The 25,385-nt window shown below is 40.9% G+C and overlaps 1 protein-coding gene across 1 annotated transcript in view; it reads right to left on the bottom strand.

Annotated features, from left to right (window-relative positions):
• The window catches only part of Slc35f1 (solute carrier family 35 member F1), a 49,936-nt gene extending 31,571 nt beyond the window's left edge, over positions 1-18,365 (bottom strand). Inside the window, exons 1-4 of the mRNA XM_059272969.1 lie at positions 18,300-18,365; positions 16,446-16,605; positions 9,581-9,737; positions 7,555-7,607 (exon numbers count right to left, since the gene is read on the bottom strand). Coding sequence (XP_059128952.1) covers positions 7,555-7,607; positions 9,581-9,737; positions 16,446-16,605; positions 18,300-18,365 — 436 coding nt within the window. The remainder of the gene's footprint in view (positions 1-7,554; positions 7,608-9,580; positions 9,738-16,445; positions 16,606-18,299) is intronic.
• Positions 18,366-25,385: the final 7,020 nt, after the last annotated feature.

Genomic DNA, 25,385 nt, shown 5'->3' with positions numbered 1-25,385 from the left:
AAGTCTGCTGCACACACACACACACACACACACACCTGAGGAGGTCAGAAGAAAGCATTAGACCCCCTAGAGCTGGAGTTGAAAGCCATTGTAAGCCTCCCAAATATGGGTAGAGAGAACCAAACTCTGGTCCTCTGCAAGAACAGCAAAGCTTCCTTAGTTGCTGAGCCGTCTCTCATGACCTGTCCATGCATTTCAAAACATTTTAACATCTTAGGTTTTACTTGCAAAACAAGAGTGAATGAAATACACTATGTACTGCTCTCAAGGGTAAACTACATAGTTACTGAAATTAGAGACCTGAACTTAGACTACCAAACTGAAGACTTAAACTACGTCTTTGAACAGACAGTGGGATTGCTTCAAACAGGAAATCTGTTCATTTCTTTAAAATGAATAAGTTTTGCTCATCTCTACACCGAAGAAATCGAGCATTATCCTTCTGTCAGCTTTCCTAGGCTGTTGTGGACTCTGGACATATCATTGGTAGTACTAATTCCAAGAGTACAAGGTTTGGATTGTCTATAGAAGCATTCTATAGGTAACTGTAGGCTCCATTATTTCCCAGACATTGAGGTGATACGTATGCACAAAAAAATCATGCTCATTTCTCTGCTTGTTCTCTGAAAGAACAAGACATGGTACAATTCTAGGGTTCTCTGGGTATTATACAAGTGAATCTTGGATTAAATGTGTCCAGTGTGGAATGTGAGTACTTTGCTTCCTTTCAATCATGTGAGCTCAGGGGAACTTGGTCACAATCGGATGTCCAGTTCCTCTGATTAAGATCAGTGATTCCTCCATTGTTTTGCTCCTAAAGGACACAGAGCTTAGTCTATACTTCTGATCCTAAGTTTAAGAAAAGTTACATCAGATACATATGAAAGTCATTGTGAACACTAAGCAAACAGTACAACAGCCCCCTCTAGTGTGGTGGACATGCCCTCCACACCAAGCCAAATGATATCCCTACTTCTGGGTTCAGTAAGCTAGGAGACCTCATTGCATGTATACATTCTGCCAAAATCTTAATAGATTCTGTGTGATTCTCCATCAGAAATTTTAATTCCATAAAAATAGTCAATTTCCTTTCACTTGAGTTTTATGTTACTTACAACTGATTTTCCTTTTAATCAACTTACAAAAAAAAAATAACAAAGACTGGATAACCTATGACTAATGCACAAGAAGACCTGAGAATTAATTCAGAATTCCTTATGAAATCTGCCATTAACAGACTGGAAACAAGTTCTACCCTTTAGTTATTCTACTGAAGATAATCAAATTTGAGTAGAATATAGTCCAGACACACCAGAACACCAGAGCCTTTCCTTCTCCCTCTCCCTCCCTCCCTCCCTCCCTCCTTCCCTTCGTTCCTCCCTCCCTTCCTCTCTCCCTCCTTCCCTCTCTCCCTCCCTCCCTTCTTCCCTTCTTTCCCTCATGTCTGTTACCTTGGGCATCATTAATTTAGCTTATAGGATAACTGTGGTGATATATTGTATACCCTAATAAAATTTGCCTGGAGATCAGAGAGACAAAGGAAAAAGCCACAGCCACCACCTCTTACCTCACCAACTCTTCAGCCTGAAAAAGCCTCAGCCAATAGGCTTCTAGCCAGATTTGACTTCTCAGCCAAAAAGACTTTAGTTCCTGTCTCCTCAGCCTTATAGCCCTTTCTCTGCCCAGCCATCACTTCCTGGGATTAAAGGCGTGTGTGCTTCCCAAGTACTGGGATTAAAGGTGTGTGCTACCACTGCCTGGCTCTGTTTTCTCACCTAGACTGAGCCAATCTCATGTAGGCCAGGGTGGCTTTGAACTCACAGAGATCCAGGCAGATCTCTGCCTCCCAAGTGCTAGGATTAAAGGTGTATGCCACCACTCTCTGGCCTCTATGTTTAATCTAGTGGCTTGTTCTGTCCTCTGATCTTCAGACAAATTTTATTAGGGTATACAATATATCACCACACTGGTAAGATGTGGTGGCTTTGGCTTGTTCCTTTGACTCTCTGATCTTCAGGCAAATTTTATTAGGGTACGCAATATATCACCACAGATAACTGTGCTAACAAGCTCTGGAATCCTAACCTTCTATCTTCTTATCTGGTAAAACATCCATGGACACTGACCTGTGGGCTCTGATGGTTTATGTTCACTCTCTTTTTCAACTAATTCTTCATTGAGAATCTAGTGTGCCATGGTTCTGCTTTGGGCTAGGAATCCATCAACATGGGGGACAGACAATAAGCTCAGAGCTGTTCATGGTGAAGGAATGAAAAGGTTCCTTAGAGAGAATGGCCAGGGCTTGCTTTAGGAAGGATCCTCAGCTAAGTCTGCTCTGCCAAGGTGGCATTGACTCTGAATGTAAGGACCAGGAGGAGATTAAAGCAGGCAGAGATGTCTTCACCTGAAAACATTCTCAAGGAGGGGAAAGTTACGGCTTATTTCAGGGGCTTCCAGAGGCTTTCCACCATTAAGAATGAGGTAGAGAAATTAGGGGGGCTGTAGCTCATACGGTACCCTGTGTGTCTTAGAAAGAAATTTCTATTTGCAATAGGAATCCCCTGAGCAGTTTGTACCAGTGATCTAGCACAATTTGATCCACATTTTGAAAAGATGACTTTGGCTACTCTTTGGAGGAGAAAGGGAATGGGGACAGCACAGGAAGGGAGTTGTGAGGAGAGTGGCATCTGTGTCCAGGAAGGAAAAACGCATGGTCCACTGGGGAGCAAAAGGGAAGAAGTGCCTGGGTCTGTGAATACTGAGTCAACCTGTTCACGGTTGCAAGGTAAGCAGTGGGGGGGGGGGGGGCATCAAGGAAGAGACTTGCTCTCTACTGTAGCAAACAAGTGAATTGTGGTGCCATTGTACTGAAACGGAGAGAGCTATGATGGATTTATTGATTATTTTGATCAAGAAACACAGCCATACCAGGTAGAGCAGAGGAAATTTAACAGAGCATATGCTACAAACATATTTGAATAGGTGACAGGGGAAACAGGGATGGAGAAGAAACTAGAGACTTGCAATAGCTATAAATTATACCCCATGATGTAGAGAAATAAAGGCAGAAGTTGTATTACGTAAGGACAGAAACTAGGGAAGTATCACAGAAGAAGACCACAAGGGATTCACCTGTTTCTGGAGACCTGACCACAAATAGTATGGAATAAGGAAAAACACCCACTTCCTTTCTTCTTCTTTTTGGCTCTCATCACCCTTTACTTCCTCTCATTGACCAAACCTGCCCAGCCTGGGAAGGATCATTTGTATGTGCAGAACAGGGGGGTAGAAAAAACATTGATCTGTAAGAAACAGGCCAAGGACCCTTCCCTTAGCTTTCACGGGCAGTCTGAGTTCTGTAAGTACATGCCACTAATGTCTAAGGCTGAGTTACTCTGAAGATAAAGAGATAAGGGACATCCTGTTTGACAAATGACTATTCCATTTTGTGTATGTGCATACATTGTGCACATAGTGGGTGCCTGTTTGTGATACATGATTTTATCTCCTCTTTTCCTTTGAGGTCCTACTGGTGTTCTACCATCCCTTTGTATAAACCAGACTAAGACGTTTTTATTAATAATAGCAAAGTACAATGATTTCTCAGAATATATATACATACATATATATATATATATATATATACACACACACTATGGGCCAAATACATCAAGAGCATTTGGCTATCTGGATCTGCTAAGATAATGCAAATTTGTTCTATCACAGGAAACTGAAAACTTGGTCAACTCATCTCAGAAATGTAGGCATAAGTTTCAGTCTTATACGTTCTTTTGTGTGCCTTTGTGTACAATTCTCTCTCTCTCTCTCTCTCTCTCTCTCTCTCTCTCTCTCTCTCTCTCTGTGTGTGTGTGTGTGTGTGTGTGTAGATCCAAGATCAATATCGAGTGTCTTTTCAATCATTCTTCCATTGATTCTGAGACAGGAAGTCTTGAGGAACTCAGAGCTCACCATTTAACCAGACTAGCTGGGCAATAAGGCCTGGGAACTACTTGTCTCCAACTCCCCGGTGCTGACATTACAGATGCACTCCACCAGGCCTGGTTTTTCACCCGAGTTCTGGGGATCTGACCAGGTCCTCACACTTTTCAGCCATCACTTTGCCCACTGAGTCATCTCCCCAGCACTCCTCAGTGCATTCTAAGGAACCTTCAGACGTTCCCTGCTCTGTGACCACACGATCCCGTTGCCAGGTAAGGTAACAAAACAGTCATCAGCTGTCACATCAAAGGTGAAAAGGCACCTCCATGTAAGCGAGCCTATTTCTACTGACTCCCAGAACTCCTTTCCTCCACCCTGGACTTTCCCATCAGCTCACATTTGTTCATACACCCATTAACACAGAATGGCACATGAGATAAAGGGACTATTTAAGTTGTTTACTGGATTTCTGGCAGTGGGCCTAAGGTTCCTGCTCTGGGGGAGGACAGTTTGGCTGTATTGAGTCCTATGTTTTACTCGAGTTTACTGATCAGATAATCACAAGCAGTCTTTCTGCTCAGTAGAGTAGAACAAAGGAATAGAAACAATGATAACCATTATCATCTTGCTTTTAATCACTCTATCTTGAAATTAGTCCACACACTGTACAACAACAATATTCCATTAAGAATAATCTTCATATCCAGAAAAGAGAAAGCATTTCTTTTTCTGCTTTTACACTGTAGTGGGGGAAATACTCTCTGTGTTGATAACTTAGGATAACCCAGAGATTCTGTGAGGTGTATTAGAATTGTAGACAGAGAGGGGTGGGGTACTCACTGGCAGATCATGGTAAATGAGGATAGTCTTGGATTCTGTGCTCCTCAGCCCCTATCCTGTGTGTTACTGGGAACTGATCTTGGGTCCTTGGACATACCAGGCAAATACTCTACCTATAGACTATATTCCAGCCACCCCGGGAGTCTGTTCTCTTAATCAAGCAATATGTGCTCTTCTCCAGGACACAGCCATGAAGGGCAGGGCTCTTGATTCACTCCTGGCTGACCTCCTGAAGTATGTGGGGGAAACATAACAGGATGTTGACCTCCTCCAATGTTTCCCTGGTCCACAAACTTCAGTGGCTGCTCTGCCATTTCTCAGTTACCCAGAAGACTGTGCAACATCATCTCAAGCCTCTGCTGTTGTCCCCCTGCTTCCCTTTGGTCTGATCATTAGAGCAGAGACCCATCTTTTCTGAATGTCACATGTCTGTAACTGAGCTGCATAACTAGACCCTGTACTCGATCCGAGCGAGCTAACGGGGACAAAGGTGGCTGTGGTATAAACTTTCCAATCCCAGTGCCCCAGTGCTTCAGAAAAGGGGAAAAATGAATATTTGATCCTATATCTAGGCCATTTGGGCCTCATTTCCTACCAGGAATTAATTTGATGGCCCTGTGATATGTTCCTTTTACACAGTCTTCATCATCTTGAGCTGCAGGGGACTGACATCTTAATGACAATATGAGAGCTCAGGATAAAATTACCTTGTGACGGCACATTTAACTAACACCGAATTATAACAAAGTCTCAGCGGACATGCACAGGACATCTATGTAATTAGAGGACAAATTCCTTTTGATTACGGCCATTACCATCAATATCGAATTAATTTACCCTCACAGACCACTGTATGTGAAGTGCTGTGAAGCATTAGTCATGTTTAAGAGCCCTGGCTTCTAGAGCTGCAAAGGCACACGCTTCCGGCCCCTGCAGCTGGTGTCTCTCCCAGCTGCCCTCTCCTCCTCTTCCCCCTCCCTCCTCTCTATTGATTTTCACTTAATTATGACATTCCCTATGCATACTTAAGAAACAAACCAACGGAGGACTCTGAAACAAACACAGGGGTAGGTTAGCCCTTGTTTGAAGTCACCGAGCTAACCCATCTGGTCATACAAACGCCTGCTACTCAGTCAGCCACCAGGGGGCATAGTACTGGTAGTATTATGGTAGTATGCTGTGGGCTGGGGGTGGATACAGTGCTGCAGAGGAATATAAGTCACTGATGTCTTTCTCAGTGGAAAGAAAATATACTGAAGCTATCATGTATATCAAAGCTATATATACTGGGGGTGGTAGGGCAGCACCTGTATCCCCGCAACCCCGATTTACATTTATTCTGCACACATATTACATGTAATACCCCACCTGACCTAAACTGGTGGTTCTCAACCTTCTTAATGCTGAGACCCTTTAATATAGTTCCTCATGTGTTGTTCTTGTTTTTGGTTCTTTTGGGGGGGGCACCACCAGCTCCCAAATAAATCACACACAGAAGCTTATTCTTACTTATGAATGCCCGGCCTTAGCTTGGCACAGTTTCTAGCCAGCTTTCTTTACTAACTATCCCATCTACATTTTACCACTGGCTTTTCCCATTTTCTTACTTCTGTAAATCTTACTCTTACTCCGTGGCTTGCTGTGTAGCTGGGTGGGTGGCCCCTGGAGTCCTCCTCCTTCTCTGGCTCCTATATCTTAGACCTCTTCTCCCAGTTTTCACCTTCTATATATACTCTTCTGCCTGCCAGCCCTACCTATCCTTTCTCCTGCCTTGCTATTGGCCAGTTCTTTATTAGACCATCAGGTGTTTTACACAGGCACAGTAACACAGATTCACAGAGTTAAACAAATGCAATATAAACAAAAGTAACACCTTAATATTCTACTACACTCATGTTGTGGGAACCCCAACCATAAAATTATATTGTTGCTACTTTGTAACTGTAATTTTGCTTCTGTTATGAATTGTTATGCAAATATCTGATATGTGACCCCAAAGGAGTCCCGACCCATATGTGAAAGAACCACTGCCTAAACTCAAGCCATTTTCACTCCTGGTGTCTGTTGCTTCATGATAAACTCTATGAGTGCATTAAGGGGCATTTCATCCTAGGGCTTGCAGAATGATCATCCATTAGAGTATCATCATGAATCTGAAAGCCTTACCCTAAAATTTTTTAGGAGAAAGTGAGTTTAGAAACAAGTGGGATCTAAGATGCCCTAGATGTCTCTGGAGTAGTCCAATGCCTGTCTAGTATTTCCAAGGCCAGTTAGAGATCAATTAACAATTTCTTAAATATAAGTGCTCCCTTCTGAAAAGGTTCCAAAGAGCCCAGGATGCCCATTATGTTGTTTTTTTCATGCCTTTTGCTAAGTTCAGTTTTCCCCTTTCTCAAAGTGCTGCTCCTTAATGATCACATCAATTCTGTATTTCTTGACTGGAGCAAATTGCTCTCATTTCTGTACCACTACTGCCTTGGGCCTTTCTTTTCTGGTTGGTCTTTAACCTAATAACACACTTTTGTGTCTCCCATAAAACACCTTGACAGTGTTAACTGGCAGAAGCTCACGCAGGAAACCAGATGATTCGGGAAATCCAGTCCCTTTATTGTGTGAAGGACTTCCCACTGTGGCAAGGTAATTTCATCTCCTTTTGTCCCCTGCCATTCTAAATCCCTTCCTTGTCTGCCCCATCCATCCCTTCTCGCACAACTTTTCAAGCACATTTCTCAGATTTACTAATAAAAACGTAATCTTAAATGAGCGGATGCCTACCTATTTGCCAATCCCAGGGCACCTTTAGAAGCTCCTTGTGTTCCATGATGGCTCTGTAGAGTCAAAGGAAATGGGCAAAATGATCACACACATTGCTTCCTTTTTCCGCCATTTACCATATTTACACAAATATTAACACAACCAATTAAACTTCAAAAGTAAATTGGCCTCTTCAGAGCAGCCTGTGGTCTCTCCCTGAAAGGTCTTGCTACATGGGTCCAGCAGCAATGAGGGTCTGGTGGAGTCTAAACCACACTGTCCTCAACCAAACAGGCATTCTGTTCTTTTGGTTTCTTTTTGTTCATGTGCTTTAGGGGAAGCACATGGTAAGGTTCAGAAAACTCTATGCTTACAGGCTTCATCAATTTGCCCACTGAACTGTAGTCAATGCAGCAGTGATTCTCAGAATTGCATGTGTCTCATAGCCATCTAGAGAGTGTTAAACGACTGTCTCTGGAACCTCCTTCCTAGACCTTCAGATTCAGGTGAACTTGGAGGGGCTCAGGGAGGCGCTTTGCTCATAACTAGTTCTCGGGTGATGGCAGTGTTGTGGTCCAAGGACTGAAGTGGAGCAGGAGGTGAGGGTGGTACCATTTCAACCATTCTACCAGCAAGGGTGTGGGTCCAGCACACCTTCAGCTTATCTAATTCACCAAACAAAGCCCTTATCTTGGCAGCAGTGCCTCCCTCCAGAGCTCGACTAGCCATGACATACTGTAACCAAGAAAAAGAGCAGATCTCTGGATATATATTTTGGATGCAAGAATACGAATAATAATGCATAAAATGAACCATCCATCTACAAAATGTCAGCCATGAGTAGTTTACCTAAACAATCCTTTCTTCCTCTCACGAAGATAAATCAACAAATTTAGGAGCTTCAAAATGCCACTACACTTTCAAAATGAACCCCAAATAAACCCCCAGTTTTCCCATTTCTATGTACCTCCTGGAGAGTTTGCAGTACTTCAGAACACTGAGATTTTTGAGGAATGTGCTGCAAAGAACCTATCTATATACGTAGTGTTTCAGGTGATGCCAAAATATTCTCAAGTAATTTCTGACAACAACAAACCTATACAGTTACAAAATGTTTGTTTCGTAGAAAGAAATGCCATGAAATAGCAATTGCTTATTTGGTGAAACTAGACCGCTCCTCATATGGATTGAAATGTGTGTTCTTTATTGGTAGGGAATTATGCTTCATCTACAACAAATTTTGAGAGACCAGATAATGCATTAAGGGATAATTTTTGCTCCAGCTTTGGAATTATTGACAATCTGGTGTATTTTGCTTTATGGCATTTAGTAAATCTCAGTGTTCTGTCCTATCTTTTTAAGGAAAAGAGAATGTAAATTCTGATACTTGATTTGAAATGTGGTTCATTCTTGCAAACTCATGGGCGACAAAGAACACCTATCAAAAGCAATTTTATTTTTAAAATGGTTTTCCATTTATGTATATGAGTGTTTTGCCTGCATGTATGTCTCTGCACTACATGTATGTCTGGTGTCCAAGGAGATCAGAAGAGGGTATACTGGGACTGGAGTTATGGATGGTCATGAGCTTTCATATGGATGCTGAGAATGGAACCTAGGTCCTCTGGAAGAGCAGCCAGTGCTTTTAACTGCTGAGCCATCTCTCCCATAAAAGAGCAATTTTAAAGTAGACATTTCCTAACAGCTATCACTAATAAATAAAACATATCCTTTTTGAAGTGCATCAAATCACAACCTTTGTGATTTGCTTATAACTTCCTTATAAGTCACTGGGAGAATGAATGTACTTCTGATTCTTCAAAATCATCTTCAAAAATCTATTAAATATTTTGTAATAATTTAGAATACACTTACTTAGTTTGGAAGTAATTTACTAATGAGGATATAGCTTATAGATTGAATAAGATCTTTGAGCAGGAGTTTGATGATTGCTTTTCTGCCTTGGTTTTTACACTCCGAGGGCAAAAACTATAAAAATAAAACCCACTCATTTATAGCCTCCATGTTTCTTGTTATTTTTACTCACAATTGAATTCCACTGAAAAATGCACCAAAGAGACCAATCATTCCCAGGAACTCCACTCTGCTCAGAGTTCGGATGATGGATTCTTCCCAGACGTTAGAGATGCCATACAGCGTGGCTCCTCCCAAGACGAGGAGGTCCCCTACCAGCTTATTTTCCCCTAGGAAACAAAGAAAGCAGATGGAGCCTCAGGAAAATCTTCTTAACACGAACCTGGCACCAGAAAACTGAGCCTCTTGTCTACTTTCTTCTGACACTTTTCTAAGAAGCCCAGCAATTTCCAACTGAAATCAAGCAAAGTTTTTAAAAATATGTTTTCTCGACATGCTAGGATATAAAAAGCTACCTATCTTAATGGAACTGGAAGTTTTCCTGAAGAATGAAGTTTTCTTCAGTTTAATTCTCTCCAAAGGCCGTGTCTCTGTCCAGGGATGTGTCTGCAAATACGTGCTAATAATATGTACATGTATTATCTTTGTTTAAGGACATTTTCCAACTGTTTGGTGAAACTGTCATAAACCCAGCAAAGTGAATTTCTACCCTCTTTAATGTACAGAGAGAAGGTATAACAGCAGTCAATACTATGTTTTTGACCATTGGCAAAATGTGTAAATACTTAGACAAGGGGACCAATGGGATTTGTAAGATTTCAACTTCTCTGACACAGATTAATATATAATTCACCATAACATTAATATTTCCTTTTTCAAACAAAAACCACATTTGTTTTAAACTCAGTTTGGATTGGTTCTCATTTATGTCCAATTTTTAATAAATTCTTTATCTGATAACAAAGTAAACTCATCCCACTTCAGGTAGTGTGGATGGAAGCCATGGAAAGAGAGAATGAAGATAAGCAGTGGGAGCTCCCTGACTGGAGGACTCTGTCTCTCTAGTGGCTTCTGACTCGGTGCATCAGGTGCCAGGCAACCGTCAGCTCCACAGACGCATGTCTCTGAGAGAGAAGTGAAGAGTGTGAAGGATGTCCACGACAACAGCCCTCTTCAGGAAGAGACTCACCTTTGGAATCTTTGGATTCTGAGAGTATCTGAACAACCCCAAAACTGTAGAAGAAGACAGTCACTATTCTTTGGAGAGCATGGAACATTCTCTAGGTAGAGAGTTCACATGAATCAAAGCAGGGCTCAGATGGACTTCTGTATTTGGTCACCTCAGAGTATATCTCTATGCTAAATGGCATCACCCTTTTCCAGGCCAAATCCCACTCCTGGTGACAGGGAGAGGGAAGAGAGTGGAAGAGACCCTGAAAGACAATGACTTGCTGGAGTTACTCTCAAGGAAATTAAGTTGAGGATGTGATTCTGGGAGAGCTGCGAGACTTCCTTGAGTCCATGAGGAGCTACCATGACTCTTCAGCAGATGAGCAGAAAACTTAATGAAGCCCTGATGAGAAAGCAGACCTGGGGGAAGGCGCCCTGGGCACCTCTGTTAGAGAACTGAAGGCTGCCATAATAGGGAAATTTTTTGCTGTGGGATGGTCTGTATGTCAAGTGTGTTGCTGATTGGTCAGTAAATAAATCACTGATTGGCCATTGGCTAGGCAGGAAGTATAGGCGGGACAAGGAAAAGAATTCTGGGAAGTGGAAGGCTGAGAGAGACACTGCCAGCCGCCATCAGGACAAGGAAGATGTAAAGTACCGGTAAGCCACAAGCCATGTGGCAAAGTAAAGATTAATAGAAATGGGCTAAATATAAGCGTAAGAGCTAGACAATAACAGGCCTGAGCTAATGGCCAAGCAGTTTAAATAATGTAAGAGTCTGTGTGTTTATTTTATAAGTGGGCTCTGAGACTGGCGGGACTTGGTGGCGGGAGCTGGAGAGAAATTCTCCAGCAACATTTTTAGCAACTGATTAATCTTCATGTGTCAGCTACTGAAGTATGAAAATCTTTGAATTTGACATAGTCAATACTCTAAATTCTAAAGCACATCTTTTAGTCTCTTTTCATTCAGGAAACATTTCAGACACTTGTAATGACATTAAATCATTGTTATGAATATCAATTATTGTTGTACTAGTGAAATATAGAAGGGCTTCTTAATAGAAGCCTTGGTTAATATAATTAATTTTCTATGAATAGATTCTTGAAAATGAAGTCATAATGAAGTACTTTTATAAAAATTAGAGAAACGTAAGTCTATCTTTTAAAAGTCCTAAAAAGTGGACACTGTTTTTGGTGAATAGTCTTGTACAGTTATTTATCTTTTAAGATTTATTTTTATCCACGTGCACACATGGACATTATATCTCCAGTAGCTGTTGTTGGATGCCAGATGTGAGTTCTGGAAACCAGAATCAGGTCCTCTGGAAGAGCAACAAGCACAATTAACTCTAGCGTCCCATCCACCCATCTTTTTACAGTTATAGGCTAGTCTGTAAACTGACCTAGTAAAGGAAATGTAGTTATCAGTATTTTAAATTTTCATTTATTTTGTGATAATTTTTGATAATAATATAATTGCACATAATTTACAGTTCAGAAATATTTTCAAAGTTATCTTGACAAAATATTACATAGTATTTATTAAGACTTACCAGTAATTCTATTAATCAGTTGTTAAGTTACTTTAAAGTGGATATATGTGCATATAGCATGGGCTACAGTTTGAACTTAAATATCCCTGAAAGCCCCAATGTGAAGACTTGGTTCCTATCATACAATGCTATTGATAAGGAGTCGAACTACTAGGAGGCAGGGCCTGAAGACATAAGTTGTCTTTTGGAGCAGGGCCCTAAGCAGGATATTGACACATAGTCCCTTCTTCTTCTTCTTCTCTTTCTGTTTCTTGCATGACATGAAGGGAACAGTTCCCCTCTGCTGTATACTTCTACCATCATGTACTATGCTATACCATTCTAAATTCCCAGAGTATCTAAATGAATTATCTGACTGAAAATGTCTTGACCCCTCATACAGCAATGTTTTGTATGGTAGTAGCCTTCATTTCAGGTAGAGCTGAGTAAATCACACCTGTAATGAACTACAGGGCCTTCCTTTATTTTGTTTTGTTTTCTTTATCTTTAAATGTTATTATTGCAAGAATAAAATAGTACATAGAAAATGTTAGCATACCACGTCACACAACTTGTTCATAAATGGTGTTTTTAAAGGGCCAATCTTCATTCTATTTGAATAACTGTCTGTATGGGTGGAACATTTCTCATTCTGGAATGCCCATGGTTTCTAGTCATAATTGTTTTTCAAGAATTAACTTTCCATAGTAGATTTTTGTTTCAACACATCTTTTTTAGATTTGCTATGTGTAGTACTAGGGGAAGGTTATCTAAGAATCAAGAGGTACCATGAGTTTAAGAATGAGCTTTATTATTGGGACTATTGAGAGACTGCTAGTTCCTTTGATGAAAATATACCCATCCCCTTAAATACACTGAAGTTTGAAATATAGAACTAACTGTCTTGTTTTCATGGAACTCAATGTTAACTTTAAAATCTCACATCTGAGCAATCCTCCGTCCTGGGCAATCCAGGACTCCTTTACTCTAATTAACTGTTTTAAAGCACCTTTCTCTTTCCCAAACAAGATGCAATTAGAGAAAAACAAGAACTGAGTTGAATAGAAAAAATACTGTAAAGATTTTTCCATCTGAGCCACACCATTTACTTTGATTTCTGAGGATGACACATGAAAATTTTTTCAGAGTTATTAGGATAAAATGAGGTAATGTATGAGGAAGTCCTTGGCAGCATGGCATATTCAACAAAATGTCACTTTTATTTGATTGTATTGAGCTGTCTGGTTCTTTATAAGTATTTTCTTTTCCTTGAAATAAATATAAAGTTATAGCGAATAATAAATTGTTGTCATGGGTAACCAATATCATCACAAATGGCCCGAAAGATGCAATAAACATAGTAGAAAGGGGCTATTTTTAGAAGTAATATATTTTCTAATAGGGCATGATTTTAATATTTTTGTCTTCATCTTATAACTTTCATCCTTTCTATTTATATCCACAAGTTAGAAAAGTAGAGGCCATAGCAATGTATCTCTGGGGCTTTATGGAACCATGTTTACACATTTCAACATTTCCAATATTCTTACAGTCTACTAGATGACTCCCACCACTCACATCAGCAAAGTATAGATGGCCATTCAGAGAGGCCTGTGATGCAGATGGGAAACTAAATGACACAAGGAGAGTTTACATCTCAGGTCCACTGTTTTTATTGACCAACTTGGAAAAGAAATCTACTTTTGACGAGCTTAATGGTGTAGAAAGTTTTTATGGTGGGTGACTAGCTGTGGGTGTCCAAGTAAGGTCTCTCATGCCAGGAGACTGGGTGCATTCCTTTGACCCCTGTCTGCAGTAGGCAGACATGATGGACAGGTGTCATCAGCAGCATTTATTGTCACTTCCTTCTGGGCCTGGACCTATTTTTTATATGCAATTCCTGATATCATCTGAGAAGGTTCCTTCACCCAGGCTTAAATCAAGGAGGAGTTCCTGGTGTGCAGAAGAAGAAACAAGCCAACAAAGAAAATTAAAACAATTAACTATAATGAGGCCAAAGTAATTGTGAGTGGGCTAAAATCAATGTGTTTGGGGACAGAACTGTCAAAATCTTAAGCTAAGAGAAACAGGATTTAAGCAATATAATAAAAAATAAAGTCAGTCATTCTCTTTTCCTTTGAAAAGCTCTTGATATGATTGTAATAATTTATATGAGCCAAATGATTCATTAATGTTCTTATGAGTACCCAAAATATTACAGAAACGCCTGGTGGTCTTGGCTGATTAATGCAATTGAACCCACTGTACTACAAAGGTAGAAACAAGTGAGACAATTTTAGCAATAATGTATACAAATTTTAAAATTATACTGATTCCAAAAATAATGTGTTTTTTAAAAATAGCTTATATAATAGTTGAGATTTCTGCCAAAGTTAATATTTTATAGAGATAAAGTATGTGTAGTCAATGAGCCCTTGAATTTCATATTTGGACTGGCCTTAAGGCATTGATCCATACGTTTGGGCACCGTTTCAGTAGCACAGAGCGTGCTGTGCAGTGATAAGATTTAAATCTGTTAACAAGGGTGCTTTGCATGTCACAAAAGGCAATCCTGTGAGCCTCATGCAGGTTCACAGGGACAGCACTGTACCACTTCAGTATGTTTTATCATTGTCTTCATTTCAATGACAACAGTGACAAGTGACCACTTAAGGAAAGACTCAAATGGATTTGTTGACTTTTTCTTAAATAGTGCTGTTTTCCTACCATTTCAGAGCCCGAAGACATTTTTATAGAATTAGTGTATACAATCTAGTAAATCAGTTCAAAGTTAACTCACTATTGGAGTCCAAAACACTCTTGAGTTATCAGAACAGCTGCCTTGATTGCCCGTGGAATAAGATGATGACTAGAATGGACAGCTAGGGTCAACAGCCAAGTTTTCTAACTAAGGGTCCATACTTCTGTTTCATCTGTGTTTATACAGTGCCAAGGAAGCTCAGAAACTGTGGCCAAACTGTGACATTACATCAGACAGAATGCTGTCTGTTGAGTTCTGAAGAGATTCCTGTCAAGACCACTGGCTGTGTATGAGGCACACAACCAGATCTTTGATACACTGTCTGTCAATGGCCAATGGAATGGAACAAGTGTTTTACAAGGGAGAATTGGGGGGATGGTAAGTATATATTTCTAAGCCATTTGCTGAAGTAGGGACTCATAACCTTCCAGCTGTAGGTTTAGGAGACTGTGGATGTCTCCTTTTCATTCTGTGTTGTAGCTTTAGCTGTTAGCAGTGTGGGAGGAAGAAAGCCTGCCTTAAATGTTGGAAGCTCAAGAGTCTACCCTCTCCCATCTCAGCACTATGATCTTGGATAACTCACTTGGTTTTCCCAGAACTTGATGTTCTCTCATGTCAAATATAAAAGAGGCTGAAGAAGTCCTTAGTTTTTGCTACAAACTTCTATGATGCAATATAAGTGACATCATTTCAGAAATTTCATATAGCTTTGTCTCATAAAGCAAAATGCCCCAATTTTGAGTCTTTATTATCTAACTTTTTAGAAGAAAGAGTAATTCCAATAACTTTTGAAGGTGAGTACTTTCTACTCCACTTCTGATGACAGCAAAGGGGGGTTGCCTTTTTTTCCTCTTCTCTAACTCTTTCTATATCACAATAATTGAAACCTATTAAGAAAGTGCTTCCAGAAACCACTGGGATCAGAGTTCTCCCAGAAGATTCACAGGAATTTGCTGACTTAATCACAAAATTCTGTCTAAGAAGTCTCTAAGCTATGATCAATATAACAACTCCTCCCATCAAAACAAATAAAAAACAACAACAACAAACCCCATGAATAACCATGCATGAGATGGCACCTACCCTCTGGAAATGACCCAACCTACTCTGGTCTTCAGATTGTAAATAGCCATTCTCTAGCCTGTAAACTAATGATCACCCAGTAGTTAGGAAGTTTGGTCTTTCCCTGACCTGACAAAGCTGGGGCTGGGTGAAGAGCAGCGGGGAAGGCTTTGTGGTTGACTTGCTAATTGACTTGTCAATACTGCCTTAGCTCTTTTAGGCCAGCTGCTCTGACCTTTAAAGTTTCTGCCACATAGATGGTGCCCTCACTTTAAAAAATTGTGTGAATGTCTCTGAATTTTACATCTTATATTCACCCAGGACATATATATCAAGGACCTTATATGTGCTACTATTTTGGGTGTGGGACAAAAACATGAACATGAACACAAACTCTGCCACAGGAAGAACCCGGCTCCTAGGACTCCCATTTCCAACCATAGTCATTCCAGGTCTACTTGTGATCTCCCTCATAAAGATGAGAGACCTAGTGACCACCCTGAGACTCACCTGCTCCCTGGTGCCTTCCCACGAGCACGTCAGCTCCCACCATGCAGCCCATGCCCAGGATGCAGACCACGATGCCGATGAAATGCACAGCCTTGTACCGGATCAGCAGGAAGAACCAGGAGAGCAAAATCACCACCGGGATCACAAAGCAGTCCAGGAGCTATTGGGAGCATCAGGGGAAACAACAGCGAGAGGTTCAGGGATGTTAGGACACAGAAAAGTTCACGCTGCCAGAAAGTCCTTCCCAGAACAGAATCTTCACGTAGAGCCAGAGCCGAGGCAGTTGAAGTTCCCTCTGACCTAGACACAAGACAGCTTTGTTTCTCACTTAATCACAAACATCCTGAGACTTGAAGAAAGGGAAGATGACAAATGGATAAGACTGCACGGGTGTGAAGGTTTTCTCACGCTCTTCTGTGTCCAGCCAGTTTCACTGCCCATCTTCTTCAAGGCCTTGAAAACATTCCTAGGAATACCTGGGCCATGGGGAGGATACCTTGAGCCATTTTACATGGTCCCACCACTTCAGGAATAGATATGAGAATGAAAGGTGAGGACAGAGAGGTCTTACAATGTTTCATAAATTCATAGAACTTAGAAAATGTGCACTTACTATTTCTCAGGCAATTATCTCCCTTCTAATACTGAAGTCTCTAATCTAATAGTTGTTGTTTTCATTTTAATATTACCATAAATATTATTGTGACAAATAGTGTGACATGAGTCCCTGAGAGCCGGAGCAATTGCCCTTGGTGGAGGGGTAAAGAGAGAACGTGGTGATATGAGTGGAGTGAGATGAATACTGTGCAGAGAATCAGAGCCCTTACTCTGTGGCATTGGGCTATCACATACTAGAAAGACAATGACACCATCAACCCACCATGGTGATCAGGGCAAAGTTCAAAGTTAATGTGTAGGGAAGTATTTTGTAGTTGGGCATGGTGCATCACACCTGTAATCCAAGTACAGGGGAAACTGAGGCAAACAGATCATGAGTGTGAGGTCAACCTGAGGAGCTACATAGTGAGACCATGCCTGAAAAACAGAGGAAAGGGCTGAAGGTGTAGCTCAACAGGTATATTGCTTGTCCAGCATGCACAGAACCCTGGGTTCAAGCTGCAGCACATCATGAAACAGGTACATAGCAATGTGTGCTTCTGAGCCCAGAGGAAGAAGGACCAGAAGGTCAAGGTCATGCTTAGATACACACTGAGTTAGAGGTCAGCCTGAGCTGTATGAGGTTTTGTCTCAACAATAACAAATCAGTTTAATAAAAGGCTATATAAAAACTGAAGTAAAAACAGGGTGTTTTAAAATACAAGTCCCCCAAAGACTGTTTATAAGCCTCCAAATGCTTGAGGCTCCCTGAACTTGGATCTGTCCCTATCGACTTTGGTAAATTGTCTAAAAATCACTGAACAATGTTGGGTCTCTCCATTAGGCAAACCAACGTCCCACAGGACTTCAACTTCTATGTTCTGAATGAAAGATGTGTGATTTGCCATACTGCTTGTACAAATCGTTGCTAGAATGCTAAGCACTTGACTTTCATCCTGCAGCAGCCAGCAAGGGCAGGGATTTCTAATGCTCCTCCACTCCCACAGCCTACCTCCCTTGATCAGTACAGTCTGATCTGTCATTTCCATCTTGTAAATATCTGCCATCCATATTCATGCCAGCCTCTTCCATTTGTACCATCAAGACTGATCTAGTATCCCCTCCTACTGGGAACAATCCCTTCCTGCTAGCCCCAGAGGCTTCTTTCCTGGAGCCCCTCACCTCCTTCTGAAATGGTTCACTCTAATTCTTGAGCTTCTTGTCTCCCTTCCCTTTAGCATGTATTTTATATGTTACCTCCTCAAGAAAGCCTCTCAGCTCTGAAGATGCAGTCAGGTCCCCTTTGGTATTTTCCTTGCACATTTTTCTCCTTGATAGTGCCCGTTGCAACCCTACTTACTCAATACATCATCTTTGGCATAATGTCAGACTTATTTACTTGTCTGTTTCCAGCATGCAGAATGCTGCCAGGCCCATGAAAAGTACCTGTTAATAGTTCCTGAACAAGAACACAAGGAGTTCTAATGATCTGAAGCATCAAAATCCAGTCTCTGAGATCAGTAAAGTCTGGGAAAGGTTTGGGTATTCACATGGTATTTCTGAATGTCAGACTAGTCAGTTGGCAGCATAAACAGCACTCAGAATCCCTGCTCTCCCCAAAGATGTTTGTGATGGGAACAAACTCTCATGCATCTCTATGGATTGGACTTCTCTCTTGACAAATGACAATGGCACTCAGGGTACCCAATCATCTCCAGGGTTGCTGAAAGATGACAGAGTCACAGTGAGAAAGCACCATGTGACTGTCATGCCCAGTAATATTGAGAGGACTGGGGGCTGGTCTCAGGGGCACAGGACTCCCGGAGGGGCTCTATATAAGCAGCGGGAGTTGGTGGGATTGCTTTTGAGCGGCCCACAGTTGCTCCCTGCGCAGTTAAGTTGACAATGTAAGTTAATGACCTATCTGATGGGGTTGTATGCAGGATGTTAGATTTTACAACTGGCTTCAGATGCCATGTAATGAAATGTCCAGTTTGCCAGTGAAAATTGTTCACTACATATAATACAGTCATTGTTTCCTTTTGCAAATTAAAACTGATTGGATTAAGTCGAAATATTTCACTACATGCCAGATAGTTGGGACTGCGTGTGACTGGAACAATCTTTCTACAGAGCTAAAGGCTCCCATTCCTGAGTCATTGGGGGCAGACCAGTACATCATCCAGGCTTTGAAAAGGGCTTTTTTTTTTTTTTCTCTCTCAGCATCACTGGAAACACTAGAGTACTTGGTGAGCCCTGAGATCTGTTGCCTCTTGGTTTGGGTATGAAAACCCTTGTTTGTAAGTATTAGGTGGTCCCAAGGAAGAAAAGTGTTGAGAAAGAAGAGAAGGGAAATAAGAATGTCATTAAGCCAGGGCTCATATGATGCTAGTTCAAGAGAACTTTGGTTTTCAGCATGGAGAAGGGCTCAGTAAATGATGCTTGAATGATAGACACATCCCTGACTTCCAGAAGGGACATCAGAGATAACCCAGGTCATTGCTGGCATTCAAGTCTTCATCTTGTAAGATGGTCTCTTCTCTCTGAAGAAAGTTAGCACGGCTTCCCTTGCCCTTAAAGCAGGCCTCCACATTTACCTTAAAGCAGGCCTCCACATCTACCAGCGCCCTTTCTGGGTAGCATCTCCCCAGTTCAGACTCTCCATGATCCAGTTCTTTGAAATTTGGGCACTCACAAGTTCCAAGAGAGTGATACGCTGGAGGTTGTACAATTTCTAGTCTCAGCAGTGGTTATGAATAATGATGCTTTTGAGCAATATTTCAGTGGCAATCAATGACAACCATATTGAGTTGCTAAGTTGCTATCACTGAGGCCTCACCATGGTGTCTGTCACTACAGATGAGAAGCTGTTTGGTCGCCACTATTAGTCAATCGGTTATTAGTTTTTGCGACTTTTTTTTTTTTGCCTTTAGCTTAACTTCTTATCAAAGACTGCTCAGATCATAAAACAGAAAGACATTATAATAGCTTCCCACTACTGGGACTATTAAATAAGACAATGTGAACACGCTCACCTTCAATTCTGTTACTAAATGGTTTCTAAGAATTAGATTTCAAAAGGAATATTTTTCATATTCCTTGCATATTTTGGGGGGATTTGAGTTCATTGTAATTATTGCTCACCCTGAAAGCTTGGAGAAGTGCAGGTAACAAGATCAAACTTGCTTTTGCTGAGACTGAGCCAGATTTAAGCCAAAGTCTTCAAAGATGAAAGACTCATGTTTATTCCCCCAGTTTCTAAGACCAATAAGTGTTTCATCATGTTTAAATATAAAAAGCAAAGTCTGGAGGAAAGTAATTTTAAATTATCAGCAACTATGGCTAAACACAAAGGGGGAAGGGTGCTTTAACCAAAACAATTATTTCAACAAGAAATGCAAAGCTAAGAGTCCAGTAGGAAAATGCATCTTCCCTGTGAGACTTTCAACATGATGCTCTTCTCTTCGTGCTGAACTGGTTCTCGTGTCCTCCTCAGTAATAACGCTAACAGGCGGATTTTTAGAGATATTATAGTTTAGCCCCGCCCCCCGAGTGGGGGTGGGAAGAATTAGCTTTCTTTAAGCCCATTTCTCTATCGAAGAAGATATTATAAAATCCTAACACTGAAAAATAAATAACCGTTATTTTATTGACCATGTTACACTCTGAAAACTCTCCAAGAACACAAAAAGCAATTGGAGCTGGGCATAATGGCAAAAGCCTATATCAGAGTTGTCAGAAGATAGAGGCAGAGACATCATGAGTTCCAGGCTAGTCTTGGCACAGAGAAAGACCTATCTCAGAAAACAAAAGAACCCAAACAAAGAAAACCACCTAAACACTATGAAAATTGTTCATTGCTCTTAGATTTACATAGCAGCTTCCTCACTTAAGGATTTCAACTAATTTACTCCCCTTGTATCATAAAGCCTCATTTGGGATTTGGGGTCTCTTATCTGACTTTGTTGATTGGTGTAGTGTGGACAGACTCTTCAAAGCCATGGTGACAACACGGGATTGTTGTTTGCACTTTGCAGTTTTCAACATTTACCAAGGTTTCTTTGTTTTCACTTACCATTTGCAAAGAGCCCTTTAAAGGAGCCATGGCTGGTCTCATTTTTTTTTTCTTAAGTAAGAAAACTAGAGTTCCAGGAGTAGAGCCAAATAGTGTTAGAATTGGGTCTAAAGTACTAGTTTCTAGACCCCGAGGTCAGATTTCAAGTGCAATTTACAGAAGTTAGAGGTCTGTGTTGACATTGCTTTTAGGATGACAGTGTGTGTGTGTGTGTGTGTGTGTGTGTGTGTGTGTGTGTGTGTGCATGCCGCAGCATCATTTACCTTTTCTTTCTCTGGTGTCTTTTCCATTTCCATCAATTTCTGACATTCTTGTCACTGTATTGTTGCCTGTAGTCTTCATCATACTGGTTATATGCCCTTGCGTGTACACACACACACACACACACACACACACACACACACACACACACCATTCATCTCTTCCTGTCAGTATCTATGCAAGTATTTCTCTCCGTTTGTACGCTACCTCCATTTGCCTGTGTTCCATAGACCACCTCATAGTCTACTTCAGATACCCACACTTCTGAGATGAGCCACTTCATGGGGAGAATGAGGACCTGTCTTCTACAATCACACGACATATTTAGGGCCCTTGCAAGGTAACTGCTAGCACACTGCAGACCCAGAGTGGTGGTGTGGGGAGAGCTGGCAGAAGCAGGAGAGGAGGTCTGCTGGCCTAGTGGTCTTATTCTTGTAGAAGCAGAATGCCAGCAGATCCTTCAGGCTGGGGAGCTCCAAGAGGAAGCCTTAGCTGCCCAAGAGAACCCTATCCTTGCCCTACTTCCCAGGTTCTTTCCTGCAGAGTGCCCCCCCCAATATCATAGTTCCATTGCACTCAGGCTCAAACCCACTGCACAGCCATAGCTAGCCTGCCCATGTACCCACGCACACATGGATCCTAAAGCTTCACTGCTGTCTGCTGCTCTGACACTGTGTACATTTTCTTCTAATGTTTCTTCCTAAGAAAGTTCTTATTTTCTCCATTATTTGCTTTATATAGATTAAGATCTATTTTAGAATTCCCTGGGAATACACCAGCCATGCCAGCCAGGAAAGCAGGTAGGATAACTACAGATCTTCATGTCTCCTTCCTCCCGAGTCTCACCCCCAGTTCTGTAGCAGACTACCTACTGTGGCCTTTCCTCACTCTGTCCCATTTCCAGGACACTAAGCAGATCTTTGCAGAACACCCTGCTTTCCACTCTCCTGTGGGCCCTTTCACCCCCCTACTCCTAGCCCATCCCCATTCCTAAGTGTCAGCTCCCAATACCTAGAAACACATTTTACCTAGTGGCCACACCTATCAGGATCCAGGAAGAATTCCCTACCAGGCAACACACAGTCACCACATTCTCCTAAGAACCAGAAAGGGTATCAGAAACTAAGGAATAAAACACCCACCCAACAAAGACAAGACCACATATTAACATCTAGAATTACAATCTTCCCAAAGCTAGATGCTGAGACACCAGCATGAAAGCATAATCAATAATAGCCAGGACACTATGTCTCCACTAGAGCCCAGAAACCCTGTGTCAGTAGGGTCTCAGAATTGCGACACAGCTGAGCACAAGATCAAGATCTTAAAATAGACTTTATGAATATAATAGAGGTCCTTAAAGAAGAAATGAATAAATCCGTTGAACAAATCTATGAAAACACAAAGGATAGAAGGAAATGAATAAAACAGTTCAGACCTGAAAGTAGAAATAGAATCAATAAAAAAAAACCCAAACTGAGGGAAATCTGGAAATGAAAAATTTAAGAATTGAGCAAGAATCTCAGAGGCAAGCCTCACCAACAGAATACAAGAGATGGAATATAGAATCTCAGGAATTGAAGACATAATAGAAAAAAAATGGATACCCCTGTCAAAAAATGTTAAATAAAAAACTAGCATAAACTCTGGCATATTGTAAAAAGACCAAATCTGAGAATAAAAGAATTAGACAAAGGAGAGTAAACTCAAGTTAAAATTTTTATTAGAATCATACAAAAAAAATTTCCCTAACCTATAGAAGGAAATGCCTATCAAGGTACTGGAAGCATACACAAAATAGACTAGACCAGAAAAGAAATTCCCCTCGGCACATAATAATCAGAATACTAAATGTAGAGAACAAAGAAAGAATATTAAAATCTGCAAGGGAAAAAGATAAAGTAACATATAAAGACAGACCAATCAGAATAACACCTAAAGCAATCCTGAATAATCAAAGAACTGTTGGAGTTATCACCATCCCGGACCTCAAATTGTACTACAGAGCTATGGTAATAAAAACGGGATGGTATTGGCATGAAAACAGCCACATTGATCAATGGAATTGAATTGAAGACACAGACATAAATCCACACATCTATGGGTGCCTGCCTTTTGGTAAAGAAGCCAGAAATGCATACTGGAAAAAGACAACATCTTCAACAAATGTTGCTGGTCAAACTGGACAGTTGCATGTAGAAGAATTCAGATAGATTCATACTTGTCACCCTGCACAAAAAACTCCAAATCGATCAAAGACCTAAACATAAAATCAGATTTACTGGACCTGATAGAAGAGAAAGTGGAGAATACCCTTGACCTCATTGGTACAGAAAAAGACTTTCTGAACAGGACATCATCAGTACAGACACTAACATCAATAATCAATTAATGGGACCTCATGAAACTGAACAGCTTCAATAAAGCAAAGAACATCATCATTCAGACAGAGCAGCTGCCTACAGAATGCAGAAAGAGTTTTTGCCAACTCCACATCTGATTGAGAGCTAATATCCAAAATATACAAAGAACTTAAAAAACTAGATATCAAGAAAACAAATAACTTAATTTTAAAATGGGGTATAGATGTAAACACAAAATTCTCAAAAGAGGAAACACTTAAAGAAATTTTCAATATCTCCATTCATCAGGGAAATGTAAATCAAAACTACTTTGAGATTTCATCTTACACCAGTCAGAGTGGCTAAGATCAATAAAACAAGTGACAGCTCATTCAGGCAAAGATGTAAAGTAAGGAGAACACTCACTTGTGGTGATGTACTGTGTCCCCCAATATACTGTGTCTCCCAATAAAATTTACCAGGGGATCAGAGGAAAAGGCTAGCCTAGTAAACATAGAAGTCAAACAATGTTAACCCATGCCTTTAATCCTATCCCTTGGGAGACATGGATCTATCTGGATCTATGTGAGTTCAAGGCCACACTGGGAACAGAGCCAGGCGTAGTGGCATATGCCTTAAATTTCAACACTAGTTAACCATGGAGGTCTGAAGGTCTGTACAGACAGACAGGAAGTGATAGGGCTGGGCAGGAAGAGGAAGTGATGTAACTGGGCTGAGAGAGCATATGAGTGAACAGAACAGAAAGGCATATAGGCGTGGGTATACAGGAAGTATCTCGCTTTTAGAAGCTGTGAAGTTGGTGAGGTGAGGTTAGCATGTGGCTGCTTCTATTTCTCTGATCTCTCTCAGGTTTTCACCCCTATATCTGGCTCTGTGTTTTCTATTAATAAGAATGTTCAGAAATTCATCTACACTCACCTATTGCTGGTGCAAAGTCATATAGCCATTATGATAAACAGTGTTGTGGTTCCTCAGGAAGATGGGAATTGATCTACCTCACAATCCTGCTATACCACTTTTGGGCATATACCCAAAGGATGCTTCATCCTGCTGTAGAGACACTTGCTCAATCATGTTCATTGGTGCTCTACTCATAATAGCCAGAAACTGAAAACAGCCTAGATGTCCCTCAAAAGAAGAATAGATAAAGAAAATGTGGTACATTTACACAATGGAGTATTACTCAGCTGTTAAAACAATGACATTCACAGGTAAATGGATGAGACTAGAAAAAAAATCATCTTGAGTAAGGTAATATAGACCCATAAAGACAAATATGGTATATATTCACTTACAAGTGGATATTAGCTATTAAGTTAATGATAACCAAGCTACAATTCATAGAACCACAGAGGTTAGATATGGAGTAAGGGGCTAGGAGAGAAGGAAATGATAGATCTCCATAGAAAAGGGAAATAGCATAGATAGTTATGAAGAGGTGGGGGTGACTGAGATGGGAGGACCAACTAGGGAGGAAGAAAGAAGAGGGGCTAAGGTAGTGAATATGGGGAGAGACAGCTAGAATTAGGGGGCCCTTGAGGATAGAATGAAAACCTAATACAGTAGAAGCCTCCTAAAAATATATGAAAACTATTGAAATGAAATCACCAAATAAGGCGAGTGACAAAGTCTCAAATGGACATC

This window comes from Peromyscus eremicus, chromosome 8b, assembly GCF_949786415.1.
Source record: "Peromyscus eremicus chromosome 8b, PerEre_H2_v1, whole genome shotgun sequence".
Taxonomy (NCBI): Eukaryota; Metazoa; Chordata; class Mammalia; order Rodentia; family Cricetidae; genus Peromyscus; species Peromyscus eremicus.
The sequence above is the reverse complement of the archived record's forward strand: the minus strand, read 5'-3'. Positions and strand labels throughout refer to the sequence as shown.